Consider the following 26,933-nt stretch of genomic DNA (forward strand, 5'->3'; position numbering starts at 1 on the left):
CTAGCCGCCTGCCTGCGCAACCCCATGTTCTTCCGAAGGTGAAGAACGCAACAGAAATGACCAACTGCAAAAGAAAAAGAAAAAAAAATGGACAAAAAAATAGAAAAAAGGGAAAAATATAGAAAAGTACAGATCAAAATTAATATATTAAGAGCAAATACGTGAGATATGGAAATACAGAATCTGAAATGATGAAATCTGAAGCCTGTGCATTGTCATTCAAAAACAGCAGTGGTATTTAAACTGAAGTAAAAATGAGCTGAGATATATGTTAACGATTCTCTAGTTGCTTTGCTTATATTACCCCAAATATCTTGTATACGGCATCCAAACAAGATGACCAAGTGCTTAGACTTGCATCTCCTGCAAAAAAGTGCGTATTGGCTGGCTGCTGGTCTCCCAATTCCTTTTACAAAAATTACCTATGATGCTCCAATCACTGTGGCAAGGTGGGCTGCCATTGTTGCTCATCACTACTGTACAATACGAACTCCTCCGTCCCACCCCCTTCTCCTTACCCAGCCCAACCCCCCTCATGTACTGACACCGACACTGCTGTATTTTAACCTCAAGGCTTTGTCCTAGACTCCCCCCACCTCCTCCCAAACACCACATCATCCCCCCTCCTCCCTCCTTCCTCCCCCTCCCCCAATGTAAGGTTGCCTGATTTGCGTGTTTTTATGTGGTTCTTCTGCAGGGATGTGTAGTCTCTCTCACCCCGAGCGGTGCTCTCCCTGCGACACTTTGTAAATACTGTAATTCTGTACAGCTGAAGGGCACACAGAGCGGGACTGACGGCCAGTACACTGGGAGTTTATTTTTATTTTTGTTTTTATTTAATTTTTTTCTGACTAGCGCACCTTGCCACATCATCGCTTTCCACCTCAGTTGCCCCCCTGCCTATTGCTGTAGTCCTGCATGGTTAGATTTAAAACAATGCTAATCTCAACTGTATGCTAAAATTAGTCTGTATAGAGACTTTTGTTTATATATGATGTAAACTAACTCAACTCCAGACATGGAGGGGGTCTGGTCACAGGATAGGACGTGTGAGTGTGAATGTGAATGTGTGCGTGTATGTGTGTGTGTGTGTGTGTATGTGTGTGTTTGTGAACCACAGACAAGCCATTAAGACATTAGTAAATGTCAGGGCTGGGTTTGGGACTTCAAGGGTCGTTACACTCAAACTTAAATTATTTTGATTGTGCTCAGACTTCGTGTGACTACATGTAAGGAGTCTGATTTGTGTGTAACGTCCCTTTTATTTCCCCTGGCAGTGTATGATTGATTGGTCCCGCCACCACCACCGCCACCACCACCACCACCACTCCTCCACCACTCCTGCATGTCATTGTGTACCATTAACCCCTCGTAGGCACAGGAGGTTGGTTGATTTCACTGTGGTGTGAACACATGGAGACTCTTCTTATTTATTTGACTCTGACACGTCGAACACTTTCCGAGGGAGATACAAGTTTCCAGTCTGTAGTTTAACGGGGCGGTTGATGAGTGTTAACCTCGTAGCGATGGCTTGTTTTCTTCTGGAGTAAATTCACGTACATGATTTCACATCACGCATCCAAGAAAAAAAGAAAAATGTGCTGTGTTTTTGTTATAATATGAATAAAAAGGGAACCGGACAGAGGCCACCTATCAGTTCTGTTTTTTTTTCTTAGCTGGAAGATTTATTTATTTATTGATCTATTTATTTTGATAGATGGAACCTGAATATGGCAAGTGCCTTTTGGAATGAAGCATTGCAGGTGCAGAAATCTTTTTTCTCTTTTTGTTTTTTCCCCCTCTGCTTCTTCTTTTTCTGCCTTAAAACTACCTGAGTCCCCAAAACTGTTCAATCTCTGGTGGGAAATGAAGCAAAACACTCTGGCCAGATGTTGCCGCTTTAACTTGAGGTGTCAGCAGCCAGTGACTTGTTTTGTGAGGCTTTTAGACAAATCTGTTGCTCATGCTATAGTTTTCTTTCACACGATCAAAGGTTTTCCACCCATTTCGATTTCAGTTTTCACTGAATCCGTCTCCATAGGACTAGATCTTTCTCAGACTGGGACACTAACACACTTAAACACTTAACATGCATTGTTTGCACTGAACTTTGCAAAGGCTTGGCAGCTGTAGTGCACTCTTTGTCTCATTCACGCTGTCAAGTTACAGCTTAGTAAATCACATCTAACCTGTGATTGTGAGAACCCATTGTGTTGTTTTCATTGAAGTTTGTTGGAAGATAAGAACCAGAGAATCATGCAGCATGGAAATGCATCTATCCCATAATATATTTTCACTTTTCATAACAATTTTAAGCTGCAGTATACAATAAGCTTTAGATCAAATTTGCATTATACTCGGTGTGTCATTATGGAATCAAGGAGGAAGTTGTCATTGTTTTAGTTTCCACTGCCATATTTCATGTTTCCATGCAGGTTTTGTGGGTTTAAGCCGTTGAAGTGACCACTGACTAACAGTGCTGGGTTTGAAATCATATTTTTTACAAGCAGAGAAATAGCTTTACACTGTAATGATCTCTGCTGGTGAACAGGAGGACCTTCTGGGAACTGTGAGCTGTGAACAACACAAACAAACAAACAAACGGATCACTCTGTATTTTATGCATCAAAAGCCTGGATTGCCGGTTTTGTCGTGTCAACTGACAACATACGATTTACTCAAAGGCACACCCAAGGATTCTTACACTGTCTCTCCATGAAACATACAATACAATAATCTCTATGAATAGCACCGTGTTTCCTCCATATGGAAATTTGCATGGCTCATATGTTCACCGGGGGTAAAAAAAAGGTTTGCAGTGGTGGTGACGTTGTTAAAAACAGATGTGCTTACATCACTTCCTGTGATCTCTGTATCAGCTGCAGCTGGAACACAGTGGTTCTCTTCTCGCATGTCAAAAAAAAAACCCTCTGAAGAACTTGTACATACATAACTTCGACATTAACAGCTACTTTGTTAACACTCATTCTGCCTGTGGCTTGTGTACAGTGAACCTCACACACAGACTTACAAGTAAACCTTCACGGAGCGAAGAGGGTAACTGAGGGCGGCGTCTCCAGAATAAGCTACGGCTAAAGCTTGGCTTTCTGTTCAGGGTCTGGCCAGGGCAATCTTTCAAAACAGGGTGCAACTTTAAAACATTTTTTGTTTTTTTCCTTTTGTGTTTTGATGTTACGATGAATTTCTCACAAAGGGGGGTTAGCCTGTAGTGTTTGAGCCGGCTCCCCCCGTACACCACAAATATACCCACCACCACAGTACTGTTGCAGTTTTTCTACAGGGCATTTTTAACCATCCACCAACAACTACACTCTTCTTTTCAGTCTATTTTGACATGTTCTGGACACTGAGTACAAAAAATATGAAACATATAATATCTTTTTTTTTTTTTCTTTTTTCTTTTTCTGAATGTGAACTTTGGATCTTTTTTATAAGACGTCCCTCCAGACAATTCTGTTGTAATAATGATAATTATAATAATTAAAAAAAAAGGTGCTTTTGGTCCTGTTTGAAAGTAGAGGTGACTCTAACACAGAAGCAGCTGGGTTGTCAGCACTGAATGTAGAAATGAATGGTTTCACAATATCACACGACATTGCTGCTCTGCTCATCAGTGTGTGCGTGTGTGTGTAAGAGAGAAAGATAGAGAGTGAATGAGTGAGTGTGTGTGTGTGTGTGTGTGAGATTTTAAATTAACCAGCATTCAACTCAAACTGTCTGTAAGGTTTAATTAGAAGATGTGATCTGGGCATATGGGCAAATAAAATTCCACGGTACATGATTTCAGTACAGAGCTCATGGCTTTGATGAGATTGAGTTTGAAGAATGTCGATCAGTACAAGTCATGTGTTTGAAAGTAGTTCATGTGTGTATTTTATTTTTATGTTCGGTCACATTAACTTTAGACTTTAGAAACGTGTCAACTACCAATCCTGTTCCTGATTTTTTTTTCTTTTTTCCCACCACTACTCAATGTGGATTCAGGATTTAGCCACATTCAACGTCTGTTAGCCATTTACCTGTAACATCTGTTCTGACTGACTTGTCATTCGGTCCACAATATTAACGCCAATGTGAAAGTTATATTAAAAAAAAGGATGCATCTCGTACTCAGTTGTGCCAACTTTAAAATCTTTGGGCTCGGTACTTGTGATCCCCGGCTTATTGAATCTCACCTCTTTCTTTTTCGAGTCATACTGTAAATAACAACAATGCGACAATGCAATAAACACTTTATTGCACTCAGACAGGGAGGCAAGCTACTGCAAGGGTCAGGTGATGAAGGCGAATCTTAAATGTGGAACTCAACAATGATGAAAAACCCTGTATAGCTCATCTGAATCAGGTGATGTTGTTCTTCAATTCTTTTATGATTCCTTCTCTCTTGTTTTTCTTTTACTCCGTGCTGTTTTAATGAATCATTCTTTTTTGACATTTGTCAGGTTGAAAAAAAAAGAAAAAAAAAAAGATTAAACTAATAAATTGTATCTGTTTCACGCTGATCTCAAAAGCTTCAGGCTATAGCGTTTCAAATAAAGTGAAAACAAATGCAAAAGAAAAAGAAAAAAAATTACTGAAAGCTGTTACTGTAAACACAACATTTTAAAGGAACTGTGTATGTAAAAATAGTATATGTATGTGATTGAAAATAAACAAAACCTTTGATCTTGGATAATGGAGTAGCTTTTTCTTTTACCTGGACTGTTTTATTTATACTGTGAGGTTAGATAAGATGAGATAGAGATAAAACATGATAGATAATTTATGACTATAAGATAAAATAAACGTTATGAATCCCAAATGAATTTGAGTTTGAGTCCCACCTTCACAGCCTCTAATCCACTGTCAGATACTCTTACTTACAATCTAAAGACACTAGCGTCCATCAACACGTTCCCAGGCAGAGAGAGTAAAAATAATGTGGCCTGGTGGTGCAGGATGTCAGAAGTGCATTGAAACCTGCCTCTTAAATGTTATTTTGAAGTTATGGCAATATGAAGAAAAGTATTACCTTAATGCCATGATATGATAAGGTCATATAAATATATCCGCTCTTAGAGGAACAGTTTATACCGCAGCTATTCATATTTCTGGTTGAATATCAGGCTGTTGTTGACAAGGTTGTGTATCACTGAGCAGAACAGGTTTATGGCAATATCAAATTTTATATGCATGAATGTATTGATGTATTTCAAACTGTGAAGAAACCAAAAATAGATATTATGAATAGATTTTTGAATATCTATTTAACAATTCCCAGAATATGTAAGCTATATTGATATTTTGATACATCTCTCTATGCATAATAGATGCATAGTTTCTTTATTTGCTGCTGTTTAGTTTTCATGGGATGTTTTACTCATGAAAATGCTTTTGGAAACTCATAAACCCATATCTTGGTCCAACAGATTACAGGTTTCACCAAAGGAATTGGATCAGCAACTGTAAAAAATGTTTTGCTGCTTCCTGTTTTTCAAAGGTGAGTATTAGCAGCAACTTCACGTGTCATGGTTTATACAGTATCATAATGAACTGAATATTTATTTTGGTATTAAGCTAAGCGGACCATGTGGAAAAAAAATGTTGGAGCATTTTTCTTGTTGATGTTGTAACAAATAATCAGCAGTGAAGATGGGTGAGAATCACCACAGGCCCTGAGATACATTTTCACGATACTAAATTATTGCGATATAAATGTCTCAAAATGAAAACTTTGATGACATCTGTTTTTTCTAATAAGATAAAACTTCTTAGTCTGTTCTGAGTGAAACTTGGTGTCTGTAAATCAATACTATATTTCCATGCAAAATATTGTGTTACTATGATGTATCGATTCTTTCCCCCACCACTATAGTGAAAATTGTTGTCAGCCAAATTCAACAAAACAGCTGCAAACAGGCTCCAAACAGGAAATAACAAAGGGAGACTCACATGAAAATGCATCTTTATTCATATTAAGTCTTTTTTTTTTCAAAGTTCCTTTGTGTATCAAGTATCTTGTCATGAAAATATTCCTCCATCACACTCCTCCTCTCCTATCCCACTTGCCACGTCCATTATCTGCTCTTTTGTGTGGAATTCACAGAATGAGGTGACACTGTCAGCTTGGCTTAAGCCTATTATTTCCCGGTGAAGGGTGCAAAATGAGAAGCACACAGTCTGCTCCACTCTCCACTCCCCTCCTTCGGTTGTTCAGGCACTTTTTTCTTTTTTCCTTCACCCCACATCTCTCCACGTTCACATTCCAGATGTCCTGCAATGACCAGCAGCAGGTTTTTTAAATGGGACCTGGTCTCCAGAGGAACAGCAGCCAGTAGCCGGCCCTAGTGTGCACACATAATAAACTCCCTTTGAACAACAAGTCCAGTCCTGGTCTGTACTCAGGTGTGTCCCGTGTTTGTACCCAATAGCGAAATCCACATAGCGTGTAGACATTTGGTTTAAAGCTAAATAAATACACTTATAAAGACTTTATCGATATGCAGATACTTTATAGACATTCACTTGTTGCACATCAACCCTCGTGGACTCATGCACCATCATCATGCTCTCACCAATTGCGACTGAATTCAGCAACCAGGTCGTCGGTGTTGACAGACTTGATGCTGTAATCCCCCCGTTTGGTTTTTTGTTTTGTTTTTATTCACATTTACAGCCCCAAAGCACAACTCTGTGATGTAGCTGCAGCTTGTTATTCTGCGCCAAACCACAGGAGGGTATTTTTAAAACTGGCATCATCTCATATGCTCAGACACAGACCTGACTTGTCAGATGGATTTCCCATGAGCATTCGCAGAACAACACCAGCTACACGTCTCTTAATGGGGAGAATACATTTCCATCAACCTGAAATGATGAACAAACTTTTTTGTTTTTTTTTCCTTATTCGATCTGGGATTTACGCCAGTGACCCGTCGTGCAAGTCGTCATCGTGCAAATTTATTTTACAAGCTACAAAACATTCTTCAATCAGTATCCATTCATGAAAACGTGCCATATCCATCTGAATACGCTTCAAACCACAGTACAGACTAACAAGTAGTGTCTACGATCATCTATAAAATATTTACAGTACAGGCTCTTATTCATTTTTTTGGTCATGGGGTACAATGCAACAGCACAGAAGCACAGGCACATCATATACAGTATATTGTTCAATTTTTAAATGATACACACATTGACCGACAGGACGTTCAGTACCACCTTGCTGAGAGACACGAAACAAAACATGTAAGTGCAAGGGAAAAAAAAGAAAAGAAAAAAGAAATTCTTAATATAAAATATCACACATTGATAACTTTGCTTAAATATCAGATAAACATTTAAAGTACTTCTTTAACTTTCATTTATCTTTACATACATATGATGCTGTGTTGTTCTGCTTTGTTTCCCTCTATGTACATGAGCAGAGACAGAATTACAAGGAACAACAATATGTTTTTGTCTTTTCTTTTTCTTTTTTTTTGGTTAGATTTTAAAAGTGAATTAAAAGTAGGGAGGAGTTTTGGTGCTTTCAGGTCCAAGTTGGTATTTTATTCTTTCTTTTTTTGCTGAACAACCATATTATATATCTTTTGCTTTCCCATTTTGACTCTAGGAGCTAATTTATATAAAATCATAGTAGTACTGTAAATCATCATAGACTGTGGCGTAGTGTCTCTTTACTCCACTGCCAAGTCGGATGAGTGCGTACGTACCACAACAGTTTCTAAGAGGGTTGGAGAGTCTGAAAACTGTTTAAATAATGCTGTATTTACAGATAGTGTCACTCTGACATCACTCCAGGTGATGTCTGCATCTATACAGGTGGCTTACGTTAGTCGCCCTCCACCTGTTTCTTTTAAATTAAAACATGCCTTTAACCTTTCCAACTTTGCTTTCTACAACCAGCAGCCAAATCCTGTTTGGAGCCTGCCTAAAGTTCACATCATATAGTTAACAATTTCCAGCCCACTCCCCCCCCCCCCCCCCCTCACTGTATCCAGATGGTGTTGTTACGATCCGGTCGGCGGGGGTCAGGGGCCGCCGTGTTGCCAGTCGCGGTGAGGTCACTGAACGTGGAGAAAAACTGTTCCATCTCTTTCTGCAGCATCTGATTTCGGCGCTCGGCGTCGTCCTTGGCGCGCTCGGCGTTGCGCAGCTTGATCTCGGCCATGGTGTACTTCTTCCTCTCCTGGTCCAGCTCCTCGTGGAGGCTCAGCATCTCCGTCTCCAGCTCCAGGTTGCGCTGCTCCAAGCTGCAAAGGAGGTTAACACAAAGGGTTAAGGAGAGGGAACAAGCAACAGGTCCCAAGGTCAGAAAGACCAGAAAGACAAAACGTGGAGGAAACAGCTTTGATTTTCAAACTTCAATAATACAATCTACAGTTTAAGTCATCATTTTGTAAAATAAAGCTGCTGTATTCAGGTTCTAGAGCCTTTATCACATCATACCCAGTTCTGTTTTATTGTAATATAGCAACTTTTCACCACATGCACCCAATCATGTACTATGTTAAAGGTATGACGAATATTTGATACTTTTAAGTGTTTTATTTGAAGTGTTAATATCCATGATATACTGTATTTATGATTTTAAAGTACCAAAAACCATCCTCCTCTTGTCTCCTCTCTCTGGAGCTCTGGCAACATGTTGGAGAACCAATCAGAAGAGAGACTGTGAGCTTTGGGCTAATTGTTTGCAGACTGATCAAATAATACATTTAGCAGATTTACAGCTAAACACTCCAACTCCAAAATCCTGCAAGGATGGACAGTTGGTCTGGTGGGCGGGGCTTGAAGGATTGACATCACAAAGTTACAGAAATCCTGGTGGCTCGTTTTAAAGCTCAGTTTCTGAATACAGGCTGTGAATATTTATGTGAACTGAACATTTTGATGCTTTCACAATATCACTATAGAACAAAGACTTGTTTTATAATCAAAAACACTGTAAGGATTTAACGGACCAATCACAAGGCTGTGATAAAAACAACTGCTCATTTCAGTTCACAAATAGGACATCATCACTTTTTACATTTGGCATGTAAAAAGTTTTTCATCCTCTTCATTTACCTCTTTATTCTGGCCTCATACTCCGTCTTCTGTTTGTGCATCTCCTGTTTGAGACTGGCCACTAAGCTGTGCAGAGCGCTGTGGTTGCCGGGTCCGTTACCGACAGTGAAACCGTCACTGTTATCACTACTGCTGGTGCTCCGGCTGCTCCTCCCTGCTGCGTCTCCTCCGCCGTCCCTGTTGCTGCTCCTGCCCTCCCCCTCTCCTCCTCCTCCTCCTCCTCCACCTCCTCCCGAGTGAGGAGGTTCATTATCCTGCGCTGGTCCATCCAAGTCTTCGTAGTGACCTCCGTAGAAGTCCTGCTCGGGGCAGGTGGTGGTGGAGGAGCGGCAGGAGGTGGAGTTGTCGGGGAGGGAGATTTCACAGGAGGAGGTGGACCAGGTGGCGCTGTCCACGCTCTGTTTGTCCTCGCAGCTGCTGTTCAGACACGTGTTGGCGATCTGGTTCTGCACCTGCAGGTTCTGGTGGTTCAACTGGACATTATCGTACGTGGACAGACGATTCTGATTGGTTGTTGTTTGTTCCCCGTTGGAGCAGTCGCGCGTTTTATTGTTCACCCGTAACGTGACGCAACCGTTTGGTACCCACAGGCCATTGTTGCGGCCATTCGGACTCCCCGTGCCGGCGGCATCGCACCCTGAAATGCCCATGCGCACCGCTCCAGTCCCGTTCCCTCCGGTGCCGCCTCCGCCCGCCACGCCGCTGGTGCCCATTTTTGTGCCTGAGCCTTTGAGCGTCCCGCTGCGCCGCACCGGTAAACTCCCCCCGCCGCTCAGAGTCTGGCTCTTTTCCTGACTGGGATCTGAGGAGGGGGAGGAGCTGAAGGAGCCGTTGGTAACGATCCCGCTGCCTTTGCTGAACGCCGGGTTCTTTTTCACAGTCAGCGGGGGGCTGCGGGTGATGTCGAAGCGCCCCGCGACCCCGTTGCGAGGGCTGGCCGGCCGCGGGGAGCCGCCGTTGTCCACGTGCTGGCGGTGCGACGGAGACTCGGGCGCCTCCCAGACGCACTGGCGGACCGCCTGCGTGTTGTTGTTCTCTGCGTTCTGAGACACCGTGGTGATGGCGGCGGAGGTAGTTGTGGTGGCTTGTTGTCGCCGTGGTAATTCGATGTTGTTGTTGTTGACCAGCTCCAGGGCTGTGGGGCTGTCCTCGCTGAAGGGGAATAGCACATCGTGGCGGCCGATCAAAACGGCCATGAGCTGCTGGACCAGGACAGTACCTGACGACATGAGACACACATAATGTCAAATAGAATCAGAATAGTAATAATAAATATATAGCTCAGAATAAATATCAGAAAACAAGATGTGTGTACACAACTGACGTAAATACTGACCTTCCATAATCGCTACTGGATCTTCAACCTTTGGCCTCAAGATATTTGGCCCAAACACTGTGGCCAAGTTCTGAACGCTCATTTTATTCACTCCCGAATACGACTGGACTTCATCTAGGAATCTAGAGACAAGAAAAAAATATCATCGATGCTTCACTGTTTAGGAGGGATAGTTCAACAGTTTGGCAAATTGGCCCATTGCCATAATCCCTATAGTTTTAGCAGTAGGTTTGTTATCTTTAATTGTCGGTGCAAGCTATTTTTAGAACGGCGGAGCAGAGCCGCGAGCTGCTCAGAGCTACGCTACGGAGGCTAATGGGATTTCTTGGTTTCCCTCATCAAACTCCTCAAATACACAATCCTGAGCAGCTCACGGCTCTGCTCCGCCGTTCTAAAAACAGCTTGAAGGTAACGAACCTACTGCTATGACTATAGGGATTATGGCAATGGGCCAATTTGCCAAAATGTTGAACTATCCCTTTAATCACACACACAATGAGATGTTATCCAGATGTTTGACGCTAACTCAGTACCTGCAGATGTACTTGAGAAGGTTGTAGTTGACTGGAGGTAGACTGTCCACGAGCCGCCTCAGCTCCTTCATCCCCTGAAAATAAAAAAACGTACACTCATTTCAACCCAGATCAATAATTCATATCAACTCATACAGGTTGTAATCGGTCTTATCAACAGGAGCCTGTGGCAGCGACTGCTCACTTAACCCATGACAATATGATAAAGGACCTTTAATTAACACTGGAACATGGTTTCAGACTCATTAAAAGATTTTTATGAAGGCGATCCTTCATTTTATTTGAGAATTAATGAGATTTAAAGATTCATCAAAACAGTCAGTGGCAAATTATTCCCAACACCCTCGGAGGTATGCGTAAAATAAAAAGGGGAAATAAGATTTTTTATCTTTAGAAGTATTATAATAATAATATAAATGTGTTCTTTTTTTTCCACAAATGTAAAACCTCTATTTTTGTTATGCAAAAACATGAAGTCAAAAAACTAATCAAAAAGATGAAAACTGAAATCAAATAACACATGACACAGTCAGATGATTTATATCATTCCTCTATTTATGTATCATCAGTCACAACTAGTGAATCTCAGAGGATGACTGTGAACCAAAAACCCAGCAGTAACCCGCAGACATGCATTCAACTTCTAAGACTCCACAGCTGCAGAGGCAAACAATGTTTAAAACAAATATTAGAATAAGCAGTATTCCTCTCGCTGCGTCCCCTCTCCCAGGAGGTTTAAACGACAGGGCAGTTCTAATCAAGACTTGAGGCGTTAAAACATTTCTGAACTTTAAAAGAAAACGCCCACGCTGGCGCAAACACAGACACACAAAGACACAAACTTGGATTCTCGAGTGAAAAGCAAAGGGAAAAGATGCTTTGTGAGCAGAAGGAGGAGGCAGGGGAATAGTCCTCTGCTGTTAACTGTGCTTTATGGTGTGAGAGAAATCCTATTTAGATGTTAGAAGTGAAGACAGGCACAACAAAGTCATTGTCAGGACAGCAGAGCTGACCGTGGATAACCGCACACTGAGGCTTTAAAGCCACAGAACAGCAGTGGGGAAGATTTATGCAGGAGCCGGAGCCGCTCACTGCTGCCTTGGATCAAACCTAAAACTTCACTTGGATGAATACAATGTGTGAAACTCAATTTGTTGGTCAAAACAGGTATAAAAGAAACTCATCGAGTCTTTCTCACCATTTCATCATCTTTGCCCAGGAGCTTGGCCGACGCCAGGAACTCATCATACTTGAGAAAGGGGACGACGGGCTCCGGCAGCTCTCTGAGATACAGCTTCAGCAGAGAGGCCACTGTGTGCACATCTGTGTTACTGCAGAGGGAAGACAAGGCGGAGATAGAGAGGAGGAGAGGGGTCGAGGTTATTATTTATTATGGCTGCATGGCATCATGGAGGAAAACACAAATCATCATGAAGGCCTCCTGCAGGGAGAGGGCTGCAGGAAGTGCATGGAATCAGAAGGAAAGATAATGTCAATACCAGAAGTGAAGTAAAGCAAGCAAACAGGTTATAAGAGGAGAAGTGGAGAGGTAAAAAAAGAGGAATAATAGGAAGACTGGAGAGGTTTAAATGATGAGGATTCCCACTGTCGGCTGAGAGACACTAATGAAGCAAGAGGTTCAGGGCCAGTGAGGGAACCAGCAGTTGTGTTAAACAGTGTGATCCTGTATCCATGTTGATGCTCTTACTCTCCTGAGCCTGTGACAAACAGGCTTTAAAACACACTGAGCCGTCACAGCAGGAGAGGCACAGGTGGAAATGATGAATGTGTCTCGGTGCCGAGTCAGCAAACACCATCATCCTCATCATCGCACGACTAAACAAAACTAAATCTAATGCCGTCGTCGTAATAAACCTCATTAACCAGGCGTAACGTTTTCCCCTGCTGTGACATATCAAAGTGTCTGCGGTGTACAGAGACATTAGATCAGTGCATTGTGCTGCTTTTATAGCACTGAGATCTGCCAGTTAACCACAGCACAGGTACTGGAGATTATATACACCAGCATGATACAATAAGAACAGACAGATCATACGTCATGTTCAATCAATCAATCATCAGCAGAATATAGTTGCAAATTTAGCATTAAAATCCAATTGAAAACTTTAGTCATCCCTTTGTTTACGATATGTATTCATGCACGTAGAGTTGAACCAATTATCTGAACCTGTCGACTTCACATCAAAATGCACTGAGGAAATCCAACCGTACCAATCGAAGGAGGGTTTCTCTCCGCAGTCGAAGGCGTCCTGCAGCTCTTTGACCAGGTTGGCCTGTCCGGGCAGCCGGAACAGACCCTCCTCCTGAAGGCCCCACTGCCGAATGAAATCCACACACTGCTCCACCAGCATAGGGGCCAGCTTGTTCCCAAAGCGGCGTTCATACCGCACCGTCTCCTCCAGCTTCTGACCAAAGATCCCTGAAACACAAGGAGACACACTTAATGATGGCGCAAGATTGATTAATAGCAGTGCTGATCTTATATTCACCTCATATTTGACCATTTATTCATATGGGGCGGGCTCATAACAACCTCAAATCAGTCATTTATAATGGGAGCTTTAAGAAGAATGACTTCAACACCTCAAAGATATATATAATGTGATTCTGTCCTTACAGATAGGAATAGAAAGTGATAGTTTATCATTTGAAGTATTGATACTGTTTGATATCCTGCAACTTTTTTACTTTCTCTCCGAAAGTGAAAGGGTCTTTTTTTTTTCAAAGAGTCGAACACACACACACACACAAAAAGAAACATTAGCATACCATCTATCTACAGCTTGAGGCACATCAAAGAGAGCAGTTAAATCAATTGAAAAAAGATTTATGATAAGGGGCGGCCAGACAGTCCAAGCAAAAAGTATGTACACCCACAAAGCCTTAGTCTGATGATCAAATCTCCAACTTCCTGCTGAGCAGCTCTCGCCTTTTGTCTGAGGCAGTCGCTGTAAAAAAAAAAAAAAATGGGTGGTGGGGTTTGGTTAGTTGGGTGGGGTGGGGTGGGGGGGTCTGATTTCCATTTGTAGCTGTCTCATGTGGACGCAACACAAGAGGGGATTAAGGCAGCCTTCCTGAGAGATTTGGATCTGCATACTTTTCCGGTCTCTAGATACAGACAGAGGCTACTCACACACACACACACACACACACACACACACACACACACACACACACACACATACACGTGGTACGGCGAGGTACCGCACGGTGACTGAATTCGGCTGAGCTTACCGGGCGGGACCCTCGTGCTCCTGACAGCACTGGACACAGCGTGTGGGTTTTTTTTTTTTTATATATATACAAACAAGCGGTAGTAGATCTGATCACTGATATCAATATTTGATCAATTCAAAGTGGGGGGGAGGGGCTTTACAGTAGAGAAATGCAACACTCACCCCTCTTGAAACTGACACACCTTGTGAGCTTCCAGAAGAGATGCCTATTAAGAAATTTGTGATAAGATAACATAGCAGAGGTGCAGAGTTTAAAGCGCCTGCATTCTGGCATTTTCCAGCCAGCCTCAGTTGTTTCTTTGTTTTTTTTCTGTTGTCTGAAAGAAATCAGAGCAGCAATCAAAGAGATGCATGGGTTGGAGAGCAGGTCAGCCAAACTGTCTTCATTTCCATCTCTGAGAAAAAAATCGTCTTTCATTTGAACACGAGCTGCTCAGAAGAAGAACAGCAGAGTCTTGTGTTCTCCTCGTCCTCCTCTGGGTCGGTCACGTCGGGGACTCGGATCTTTTACAGCAACAACCCAAATACGACAAAACAGTAAACAGTCACAAATTCCCAAGAAATGTTTGAAGCTGTGTTTTCCATATTCCAGATCTTAGTTGGATCAGAGCGAAGCGCAGATGAGTCGAGCTCCGTCCCAGAGTGAAGAAGGTTGAATATCCTCACACATACACACACACATACACACACACACACACATGTTGGAAAGAGCATCAGAGAACAACGAGGGAGAAGTGACTGAATGAAAACGAGGTCATCCCTCCAGACGTTCTGGTCATGAGTCTAGGAATGTTTTCCCGGGTCACATGTAAGTGTTGTGTGTGTGAACCGGCTTATGCGCTGGCTGCCTGTGCATGTGTTTATACGCGTATTTGCGGCTCTCTCGCTTGGACCCGGTCGTACCACAGACCACAGAGGCTTTGGCACATGCTACAAGTGTGAGACCTCATCGCTGCAGCCACTCAACAGGTTCATTCATCACATTCACACACACAGAGAGAGAGGTCCAGACACAACACACTAGTCCTATCTACTTTTTCTTGTCTATGTTTCTTCTTGTGTGGTGTCCTTCCTTCAACAATCCTCATATAACACAACCTGAGCTGTTTTAGTGTTTCAAACTATACACTGACTAACTAACTATTTTCTCATGCAACAATAATGATTTATCCAGCAGACGACAACAGACAAAACAACTACCGGTACTCATGTTAAACCATGCAACTTGTAAAACCTCTGCATCATGAGGTATTTGGCAAAAAAATATGAAGGTAAATATGTCAGACGTTGAATTTACCAGAAAACAACCAAAGCGAAGCTCGGAGGCTTCAGGGTGTATAAATATTTGCAGGAAGATACTTTTTTATCATGACATATTTATAAAAGAGTCCATCTGGCTTATTTTCATCTTCCTAAAAGCCTTTGTTCACTTTGAAATCATGATACGAGGCGACGTCATTAGAAATGGGAATATCTCACTCAACCAGCGGGAGATTCAAGCTCTGAAAACATATCAGACTGCTTCAGTTTTGGGCTTAGAGTTTAGATCTAGTCCCTGAACTATCACAACAACTCACCTTGATATCATGGTAACTCTTACTCTACCAATCCCATCAGCAGATCAGATTCAATCCATTGACCATTTTGTCCTTTTAACTGAGGTTTAACTCTGAATCAGGACAAAAATGTTGGTTGGAAATATAAAACGTTTTAAGATGCAGACTGAAACAGACACTACCAAGGCCAGAAGAGTGTGTGCTGAACCTGTCTTGTGTGTGGAAATGACTATCATGACCTCTGCCATTAGTGGATTTTTCACTGCACCACAATCATCAGACAAAAATGAATGAAATCAACCAAACAGTCTGGAAATTCTCAATCTAAGCTATAAAACGCACAACCGTTGTAATAAAACAAACTCTAATGGGGCGCTGCAGTGTTTTAATTTCAAGTTTTGATTGAAATTGCCTTTTTAATTTCCTACACAGCGTCGATCCAACAGCAACAACAGTCGCAGCAGCGCTTCAATTTGAAAAAAAAAAAGAAAAAAAAAGTCAGCTCTTTCCCCAAGTTACAGATAAACAAGCTGGTAATTACCATGAAATAAATCTCCAAAGATCCAGATGGAGAGGCCACAGCTGCACATTTCTCAAAAGGTCTGGCTTCAAACTCTCCCCCTGTCCAACTGTTTGCACAGGACGGCCAGTCATTCATTCGGCATCATAGCATTCAGCAGCACGTTGCAGCAAAACATGACAGCAAACCGTTTGGGGCTCCGGGCTCTTGTGTGGGTCAAACACTGGGGGGGCTTAGTTTTGGGAGCTCCCTCCCTGTCCGTCACTCTCTGAACAGAATCACACTTCAGGGCCAATCAGGGCTCAGATGGTCTCTGCTGCTACTGCAAAATGTGAAAGGCTGGAATATGAGAGCGATTGTGTGTGTGTGTGTGTGTGAGGCAGGGAAAGCCAGGCTCCGCTCCAACGTGGAGCCACCTTTCTTGTGGCATCTTTGACAAATGGCTCGTCCTTTTCAAGAGCAGTCAACTGCAATAGACATCAAACTCCCTGCACTGTAAACAGAGGGGGCCAGCTCGGCCTCATCTATTCACTGTGTCACAGAGAGCCGCCCTCAACTCCCCCGTCCGTCCACCCGCTCGCAAATGCCGCGCTTGTGCCCTTGTGCGCGTACACAATGTAGGCCAAGCTCTTGCCAAACTCTGCTCGGTCAACAAACAAGCCACAGCGGCGCAGCAGGAGGCTCACTGATCGACGCACTGATGCCACCAAAGTCAGGAACAAACGTCACCAGAACACATTACATCATGTAGTTCCAGCCACGAAGCGCTGTTTGTTTGATGATGAGCAGTTTGTTGGCTTATTCGACACACATAAATAATTTTAACACATTAATTTCCTTTGTTTATTAGCATGGAGAGGCCGGATACAGAGCAAAAACAAAGTGGAGGATAGAAGACACAACACAGGAGAGGAGATTTGAGGTCACTGGATAAGAGGACAAAGCAATTGTTCTTCCTCTACTCCTGCTAACGATGACTAAAGCTGTTTGTGCATGTTGAAGTCAGGTTTTGTGGATGTCGAATGAAACAGCTAGAGACAAATAAAGAGGCAACCTGTTGCTTTAGCTGCAAACAAACTTGCAGTAATTAGACTTAAAGTCAAATATGTGATGTGTAATCACAAAAGTACAGAATACTTATGCAAACTTAGCAAGTTAAACACAAATGCAGCATTGTGGAATTACTGCTAATTCTTTATTGCACCTCACCAATAGGTCACACTATTGTCACTAATAGTGCATTCACACCAAAAGCTTCCAAAGAGGAAAAGTTGCCTGAGGATGCACTTCAGACAAGACAGCGGCTAAAAATATTTTGCTGCTTTGGTCGCTCTTCATGTGACTGATGTCAAAGTTCGATCGCGCTGGTCATTTAAAGGAGCCAAAGACACCTCTATTCTGACTGGTTGCCGCTGAACCGTGTCATGGCTAATTACCATAAAGTTAACCGAGACTCAACTTCTTGTCTGGTGACGCTTTGGAAGCTTTGGACGCGTGGCTAATGGCAGTTGACGCTTTGGTCGCCGGGCTCTCATTGAAAATGAATGACTTTTTGCGTTTTTGAAGCTTTGGAAGCTTTTGGTGTGAACTCACACAGTAAGACTATTAAAGCTATTCTATTAAAGGGCACATTTATATTTTCTCTGCCACTGAATGGGATTACGTTCACGGCATTACTGATAAATACGGCCTAAAACACGCCCTCTCTGCAGTGCTACATGGATGCTACTGTACAGCGAGCTGCTATTGCACAGTGATGAGGGGTTGGGGCTAGCTGGTTAGCATGCTAATTTGCGCCGGAGAAAATATGTGAAAAAGACAAAAGTTGACATGGTGTTGCTTTCCACTAAATGGACACAGCTGTTGATGAGTAAAGGGAGTGAAGTGTGATGCTGAACTTGCAACACCTCTTCTAGACTGGCAAGTAAACAGCTGTAAATACTGTTTTACTTAGCTGAGTAGCAATAGCATCACTTAGCTCCTTTAAACTCCTTTTGACTGAAAACACACTTATCCTTCGTCCAATAAAGCATTTGTTAACTCTCAAAGTTTATCACACAACCTACACCAAACTCTCCTTAACAGTCTCACGAATCAATAATCATCTCATAAAAACACTGTGTGTGTGTGTGTGTGTATACTGACCTCCACCAAAAGGCGCCCAGATGACCCGGCGGATTGTCTTCACCCAATCCTCCATGTCATTCTGGGTGCTGGCCATAAGGAGGTAGGTCTCATGGTTGGCTGTCATCCGCTCTCTGTCTCCCCCTGTTCACATGAAGCGGAGAGAGAGAAACTGAGATGATTAAAACATCCTGTGCATAATCAAGTCTCACTGGTGGCCCAAATCTCACTGGGACCCAATCTGTCTCCCACATGAGAGAAATCGAGAGCGCTCTCCTCATCTGATTACTTCCATCCAATTAAAACAAGATTTATGAGACTGAGCAACTTTCAAAACATTTTAAAAAGTTAAAGATCCCCTCTAGACATAATTTCCCGACATGCCTAGAATAATAATTTGGTTCTGATAGGTTGTTCTGCAAAAAATGTTTAATATCTAATATTACATCTGCTCCTCCCCCCTTGTTAAAACAAAAAACTTGTTTCTTCTATTATGGGAATGTCAATACTGTCAAAACTGGAAAAAGGATGTGTTTAATGAGCATTGGAGGCTTCAGATTTCCATATTACATGTATGTAAATGTCACTGGCTTTGTCACGTCTGTCATTGTCTCATGTAAATGTCCTGTTTCAGTGCTTGCTATTGTTTGTTCTAATGTCATAGATGTATGTATCTACATCTGCTTTTAGTTGAAATTGTTTTGTCTGAATGCCAGTGCTGCTTTGTGTTACCATCTGCCATCATGAGCTACAATTTTTTATTCAATGTGTATTTGTTATTATGAGCTTTTATTAGGTAAATTGATATCCAAGTTGTACTTTTATACATTATTCAATTGATCCTCTTTTTCGGTTGCCGTTTCTGTTGCCTTTAACAACATGTAGCCAGGGCCTTAGCAACTTTGGCTCACTTGCAGTTTCTCTTAAACTGTTTATAAGTGTTGCATTGTCCCTGTCAAATAAACCAATAAATGCATTAATATTGGACCAAAATCAGCTTTGGCACAGAATCAGGCTTCTTATATGTTAACATCATGACCTCAGGAGTTGAGGTGAGCACCACCTTTGCTCCTTTCGCAGATAAATGAATGAAAACCTCCTTGATGCACTAAACACATCATTCTGCAAAGTGAAAGTCATACACCCAAAGTGAAGTTACAGTAAGTAAAACTCATTACCGAGTCCTCACATGACATGATAATTTACTTGAACATAACATAACCTCCAGTGTCTAAAAATATGGCAACACTCTCACATGCACACACACATTGGCCTTTTAACTGGCCCTCGGTAATAAATCAAAGAAATGTTTATATCTCGGGGCAGGAGTGTATGTTCCATTAGAGGTCGGCTCTGTATCCCGACTCCACTTGTGGATAATGGCCAGTGAAGAGTGTAGCTACTCTGCCGCCGCCGCTGCTGCCGCCGTCATGTGATACCGGACAGATTGGAGATTGCGGAACCTGTGTCACATAACGAATCTGGCTGCAGCAATCGCTATGACAACAGGACCATTTGCACAGCTCGGCTTCAGCTTTAGGGAGATGAAACGAGCAAACGGCGCCTGATGGCATTTCACAGGGACGCACCTGCTCTATTATAGGAGGGAGATGAGCTATTAACAGACCAAACCAATGTGTTACATGACGACAGTTGAATTATTCATGACTCTGATCATGAATGGATCCCGCTGCATTGATTGAGGTCCTGGAGGAGATCAGTGCATTGCATATAAATACTATTTATAGACAACAACAACAGAGTGAGGGTCAGGTGAAGGGCTCAGGTTCACCAGCAGGAAGTCGAGTGAAAAGGTTTATGATACAGGAGCTACCGCAATCAAATGTTGCCATGAATACCTGCATTCATACAAACAAACTCACTGTGCACCAACTGTTTTTTTAAAATAATGAATTCAATATCTTGTGACCGACCACTAAATAATAATATCGAAATAACTATAAAGACAAAACGATATATATTTATCGAAAATGGACCCATTAACAAGTGTGGGTAACGTAGATTCATCCACATTAATATGAGACTCTTTTATAACCAAAAGCAAACTCCTCGGGGTCTCTTTAAAGTTTGTGTCACCAGTGTCACAAACTGATTTACATATTTCATTTGCAATTAAATTGAGTGAAATGTGACAACAACAGCAACAGTTGAGAATAAGTTGGAGGTGAGACAGCTGTGTGTCTGCAGAGTGCCAGAGAGGTGGAGCGGTCAGAGAGCAGCCAAACGCCGACAGTGAGATTGATGCTGTGTGTCAGCCCTGATGAGATCTCATTAGCAGGCAGCAGATGCCAGTGTTTGCCCTGTGTGGCACCCAGCATGTCCACAGTGTGAGTGTTTGTCCACTAAGAGCTCAGCTTCACAAACACGGACGGTGCAAACTCAGTAATGAACCCCGAGTACGGGTCGGCCACATGTTTTGATCTCACATAAAGCGGCATATGTTTCATAAGTTCCAGCTGAAGAGTCCTTATTAGTGCAGATATTCAGGGTCCTGTCACTGTCTCGCACTCTGTGAGTTTATAGTTTCCTTCAGCCATCAACACAGCTCCAGATCTGGATACAGTATCAACAGGCAGTGATTTAATGTGTGTGTGTGTTTAGGCAACTTGTTTGTTTGTCTTATGGGCTGAGGATGATAACTAGCCCTCACTGTTAAGTGCTCCTCAGAACCACTGACATGACTCTGTGCTAACCTCGGTGTGTACTTTCATTTTCCAGTATCATCAGCTCCAGTAAATGCAGCAATGCCACCAAGGAAACAATAAATCTTGAGCTGTCAGTTGATTGACAGAAAATTAATTTGCATTATTTTATATGAGCATTTGCTGCTTTTATCAGTTTTGGACTGTTGTTTGGCCAAAACAATACATTTGAACATGCAAATCTGGCCATTTTAGGCATATTTTCACTACTTTTTTTTTTTTTTTTTTTTTTTTTTTTTACATTTTATGAAGTTAACTAACAGCAAAATTATATGATAAATAAGTCAGTCAGTCAAATCAGTTGGTGCAGCCTTAAAATAACTGGAAATTCTGTACCTTAACAAGTGATTTATACAAATTGATCCGTTATCTATCATTGATCCATTATCCATCACATTTAATAGTTATCCTCATTAATTAAATAATATAATGATAGTATCTGGTTAGCATCAGGTTTAATGTAAAGATAATAATGTAAAGGTTTGAAAACTCACAGGTTACACAGTGATGACGTCTGATGGATGAAGGGTTTCCAAACATCATTACAGCACCAACCCTCCATTCATGCAGTATCCATCCATCCATCCATCCATCCATCCATTCATTAAAGCATCCCTGGATCAACAGTGGCAGTGGTTTATTCGCGCCTGCAGTTAAACTCTTATTAAGTTTTCATCTCTATCTCGATCTGTGCGCGAAAATCAGCTCCTTCATTTGTGCCCCAGCCCACACTTTCCTGTGTCCCCTGATCCAGTGATTAGTCACCACCCGCTTATTGACTTCCCCCCTCACAGCCGTTAATTACACCTCGCATGGAGTCCACACAATCGATCAACTTTGTCAATCACGCCCACGTCTTTTGGCCGTGAACGTGCAGGGGGGTCAGCGTTCGTATCGATACTAAACTTGTGACATCATTTCCATGTTATATTCAGACGCTACTTTTGTCCATTAATGACACAATCATCACAGCTGCAGCTCGTGAAATCTCATCCATGATGTCATGTCATCTTTGCCAGTGCAGCGCGCGACAGGTTCGTGTTGTTTGTCAACAAAACGGAGGCGAGGCGAAGCCAAACACTCACCGGTCTGTGTGCAGCTCACTCTCCTACTCGCACATGTGAGAGATTCTCCAGCCGGTGTGAAAACAGCTTCCCTCCGAAAAAAAAATAAAAAAAACACTCTCCGAACAGACGCTTCACGTTCAGATGATTGACCTCCCCCTCTAGTCCTCCGCGAGACAAACTCCACACATCCGCTGCTCAACCAATAACCGATTTAATCCAGAGAGGAAGAGAGTATCGATCAGTCGGTGTGTCCACTGAGACCGACCGCGAGTGACGACCAGGGCCGCTCCAAGCACATCTGGCGTCCCTGAGAGAAAAGCCCCCACATCCACCCACCCAGTCTAAAGTGGGTTAGAGTAAGTTTCTGCATGTAGGGTTAAAATATCTGAATTTTGGAGCACTCAAAGCTCAGAAATTTCAAGTTTAAAGTCACACATTCACACAAAATGAATTTATGTCAGAATATCCAAGATCAGATAAATCTTGAAACCGAAATTGTAAAAGTAAGTAAGTAAAATTGTATTTATATAGCACTTCTCACAGAGAAGACTCACAAAGTGCTTCACACTTGTGTTTGTTACTCAGTCATAACTTCGCAAGTTTATAATGAAATGTGCAACTTTTAACTTGACAACTCTGAATTTTAAGATGATGGCTACAGATGGCTCTGTAGTTTTTAGTAAACATCAGGAGTACATTTTATTTTTGTTCAGGACTATTTTCAGCTACTTTCCCAGGACGGTGTATGGTGGTGGTGTGGTGGTGGTGGTGTGTGTGTGTGGGGGGGGGGGGGGACATTACACTACAGTCCTTATAATAATATCACAGGTCATAGAGTGCAGCAGAGAGATTGACTGATTTGTTTTGAATAATTTTAGCCTTTGCCTACACTGTTTTTTCTGTTTTGTTTTGGTCTTTTCTTTAGCCTTTTCCATCACAAAGCTGATCTGTAGCAACAGTACAGTATACTTACTGTATCTGTATCTTCTCCTAAATATCCTCCTCTCTCTTTAAAAACCAATCACACATACTTAAATAGTAAAAAGGGAAATAATGATGACAGGTTCATATTAATTAGAAAAGCCACCTGCTTCAACTACGTAACATCTCAGATTACCATGACTGTCCCAACAGGTGCAGGCTATTTTTTTCTGCTGTGAATTATTAGCTGTGCACCAGAAAATACACTTTTCATACTTTTTTTGTGTGTGCAAATTTTCCTGTGTTTGTCAAAATCTAACAAGTAGATGACCTGTTTTTGCTCTGGCTCTGAGATGGGTTAGTGGATCTGCACTGCAAAAACATTCATACATGTGCATTCAGAAAAGGTTGTTTTTTTTCCCATTCAGCTGGTCTGATGTTTTTGTTTAGAGAGCTTCACACTGTTGGTCTGTGTCACAATGTTGCTCAGCTCTGATCGATCTGATTCCCTGTGTTGACCTCTGAGTCGAGGGATTCCACAGTGACACTAATTATTCACACTGGGCCATTTGGCATGCAGAAGTTTTCCAGTCAGCGGCATCCCCACCCTGTCAGCATTGTTCCTGCTGATTGTCATGCTAATGAACAGTGGTTCCCTGCTGTCCCTGAGAGTGTTTTTTTGCCCACATTTAAGATGAATCAGCCTTTAACGCACAGCCGCTGTTTCCATTACTTGCGTTGGAGAGGCAGCATTTCCTCTTGGAAACAAACGGTTGTGAAGCTGTTAAACAAGCATGCAACAGGATTATACAGCATACCATGGCCATTACAACACACTCCTGTTCCTCCTGCCATTTCCTGTTGATGCTCAGCTTTTCTTCCACAGTGGCTGAGTCTGCCCATTTAGTTTATAAAGACGGGTGAAATGTCAAATACACTTAGCACATGGACAACTTCCTGGACAAAACCTTGAAAATTGACATTACAAGACCTCTGAGAGAGCTGTTCAGGCCAAATCCTCAGATTTCTCTCTCAATGACCAGGGAGCACTTCTGGAAAGCCCTCTCCAGCCCTTTTGAGTATTTTCATAGTATAAATATTAATATTATGGCTGTATAGTTGCAGAATATCCATGTCATATTTCCTCTAATGGAAGAAAAACATGCCATGAGAAGCACTTGGATAGAGGTGCAGTCTCAGGCTGTTTGAAACTCAGTCTTGAACAATAAGCCAAATCCAGAGCTGTGGGACCGTACTACGTCAGAAGCTAACAATACAATGTAGGCTGACAGCAAAATAATACTGGGTGCCTTTGTGTGTAGACAGTAAGTTTTGTTGTCTGTGAGAGGTTGACTGCTTTGCACTGGAACACGGAGTTACTGGCACCAGAAGCATCAGTTTGTGCCCGGAGTTGAAGAAGAGTTAGATTCAAGGAGTTGCCTGCATGCTATCAGTTTTAAAGCACTGTTGACTGCTCCACACACTCATGAATTGTGTGTCGTTTGTGTTAGTGAATAATAATGTTTTAGTGCACAGGTGCAACCTGTTGGAATACCTCTCTTTGGCTCATTCACAAACATTTCCAGATAACGCTGCATTGTTTCCTGACCACAGACACGCAAAAGGTCAATCAGTGACTTGACTCCACCATCAGATAAATGGATAATCAGAGAAAACTAAAGCCACATCCCAGCAAAGAACAAATATTAGATTTTCAATCCCCTGTCTGCAGCTTTCATCTAGATTCAGAAAGAAAAGATAAAAACATTTAGCTCAAATACCATCTTGTCGCCTGTGGGCAACTTCTTCCCAATCCGTCTGCTGAATAAAATGACTGGAGGCTGCCTCTTGACAGTTTCTTTACTAGCTGTGGTAAAGCTGCCTTGGAAGTATTATTCTCCACCACATAATTCTTAGACTACTTATGGTGTGACTGGCAACCGCCTCAATCATCGCCTCTTTAAATGAGACCAATCCTAGCAGGAGTTCAGCGCCGGAGACAGACGAGAGGATCTTCACTTATAGCTCGACTGTACCTGAGGAGACAACCGTGGCAGCCGGTGCAATTCCCCCGATTCGCCACGCTTCAGTTCAACTGCTTTCCAAAGTTTTACAAACTCAGCGGTGAACAATTGTCAGCAGCAGCACAGAGGCGAGCCGGCTGGTGCTTCAGAGCACAGCTCGTGCTAAAGAAGCCACACAGCTCAGGATTCCTTCTAATCTTCACAGTCAGATTTAGACTTCAAACAATTAAAAAAAAAAAAAAAGTTTAGAGAATGAGACGATTTCCACACACATTTTTTACTCTTCAAATGTGATTTTGTTGAATATTCTCCGCAGCAGAGCATGACAACTTAGTTTAGACACTTGCAAATCGGAAATACTGTGCTCCAGCTGCATCATATTGCAGCAGTAACTATAAACAGTGTTGAATATCAGCCATGGCACTAAATAAAGGGACATCATCAACCACATCCACACTATATAATCACACAAATCATATTAATAACACACGTCTGAGCTGCTAATTGCATTGATTACCATAATATTAATTGCACTGACGCCATCCCATAGTTTCCTTCTGTGTGTGTCATAATTACCGTGTGAGTGCAGACGGCTGCAACTGTTCACTCCGGTTGTGACCAGTGGCCTTAATAAGTGGCCGAACCCAGCTGCACACTAGCCTCTAACTAATGGCTCCAAACAGGTGGGAGACGACAAAGGATCCCACTGTGCTGTAATTGCTCACAAATACCTGGAGCCTTGATACACTTCACTAACCCAAACCTCTGTGAGTGAGTCATGTAAAGACAAAAGGAGATGTAGAGTATTAAATAAATAGTCAGATCATAAGGGGGTGATTTAATTTAGTTTGGACGAGTATTTATTTACACCAGACTCTTAAAAGAATTGTTGTGGGATATTTAACACTCTTATGTCACATCTGTTAAATATAAGCTACAGTTAGTTATCTTAGCTTAGCAACAAACGCTCCAGGAAGTCCAACACAACACCCCGCTTAAAACAGCAACTTGTCATTTTAACACTTTAATGTCTGTGAGTATTAAACAAACATAATATTACATGTTACTTTGTGAGCTAGGAGCTTTTTCCACCAGACAGAGCCTGGCTATGTCTCCTGCCAAAAGACTAGGCTACGCTAGGCTAACTATCTCCTTGCTGTAGATTTATATAATAAACAAATAGAGATGAAAAATGGCATATTGATCTTCCCTTCTGATACTTGGCCTGAAAGTTACTAAGTATATTTTCCAAATCATTCCTTTAATGTGGTGCAACACAGGATGGAAAACCCTCCCAAAAAATATGGTGTCTGGTAGCTTCAAAGAAGTCAAGCAGTCCGACTATATGACAAAATATTCATTATTCTCAGCAGTGGAATACTTTTTGTGGGAGACTTGTTGTGAGAAAGTTAAGTTCTTCCAGACTCTGATTATCCTGCTTGCCAAGTGGAGGAAGCAGCTGCTGCTGGCCCAGAAAACAATGCAGACACTGTAACTACCTTAGCTTTAAATGGCCAGAAATATGTGTCATAGCTCTCCCGGTGTGTGTGCGTGTATGAGTGTATTTGTGTATGTAAAGTACAGTGGGGTATTACCTGACTACATTAGTGTCAGCTCTCTGTCTTGTCTGCAAGAGTCCTCTTGTTTGCATGCAAGCAGGGACACGTTGAGATTCAATATTGTGTCTAATGATAGTCTTCTCAGAAGTCCACACATCATAAATACCTCCAGCAGAACAGGAAGTCACTCGCTGAGCAGCAACACTACACTGCAAACTGTTCTGCTCGTCCATATGGG

At 42.1% G+C, this 26,933-nt stretch overlaps 1 protein-coding gene across 3 annotated transcripts in view; it reads right to left on the reverse strand.

Moving 5' to 3' along the window:
* Positions 1-6,012: 6,012 nt before the first annotated feature.
* arhgap24 (Rho GTPase activating protein 24) overlaps positions 6,013-26,933 on the reverse strand; it is a 67,808-nt gene continuing 46,887 nt past the window's right edge. For all 3 annotated transcript variants that reach the window (XM_083983826.1, XM_083983828.1, XM_083983827.1), the window contains 7 exons: positions 18,423-18,545; positions 13,177-13,384; positions 12,143-12,275; positions 10,945-11,018; positions 10,412-10,533; positions 9,076-10,294; positions 6,013-8,258 (listed from right to left, as the gene is read on the reverse strand). In XM_083983826.1, the coding sequence (XP_083839952.1) occupies positions 7,994-8,258; positions 9,076-10,294; positions 10,412-10,533; positions 10,945-11,018; positions 12,143-12,275; positions 13,177-13,384; positions 18,423-18,545 (2,144 nt within the window). In that variant the 3' untranslated portion in view covers positions 6,013-7,993. The remainder of the gene's footprint in view (positions 8,259-9,075; positions 10,295-10,411; positions 10,534-10,944; positions 11,019-12,142; positions 12,276-13,176; positions 13,385-18,422; positions 18,546-26,933) is intronic.

The sequence above is a fragment of the Trachurus trachurus genome, assembly GCF_905171665.1.
Source record: "Trachurus trachurus genome assembly, chromosome: 12".
In the NCBI taxonomy this organism is placed as follows: Eukaryota; Metazoa; Chordata; class Actinopteri; order Carangiformes; family Carangidae; genus Trachurus; species Trachurus trachurus.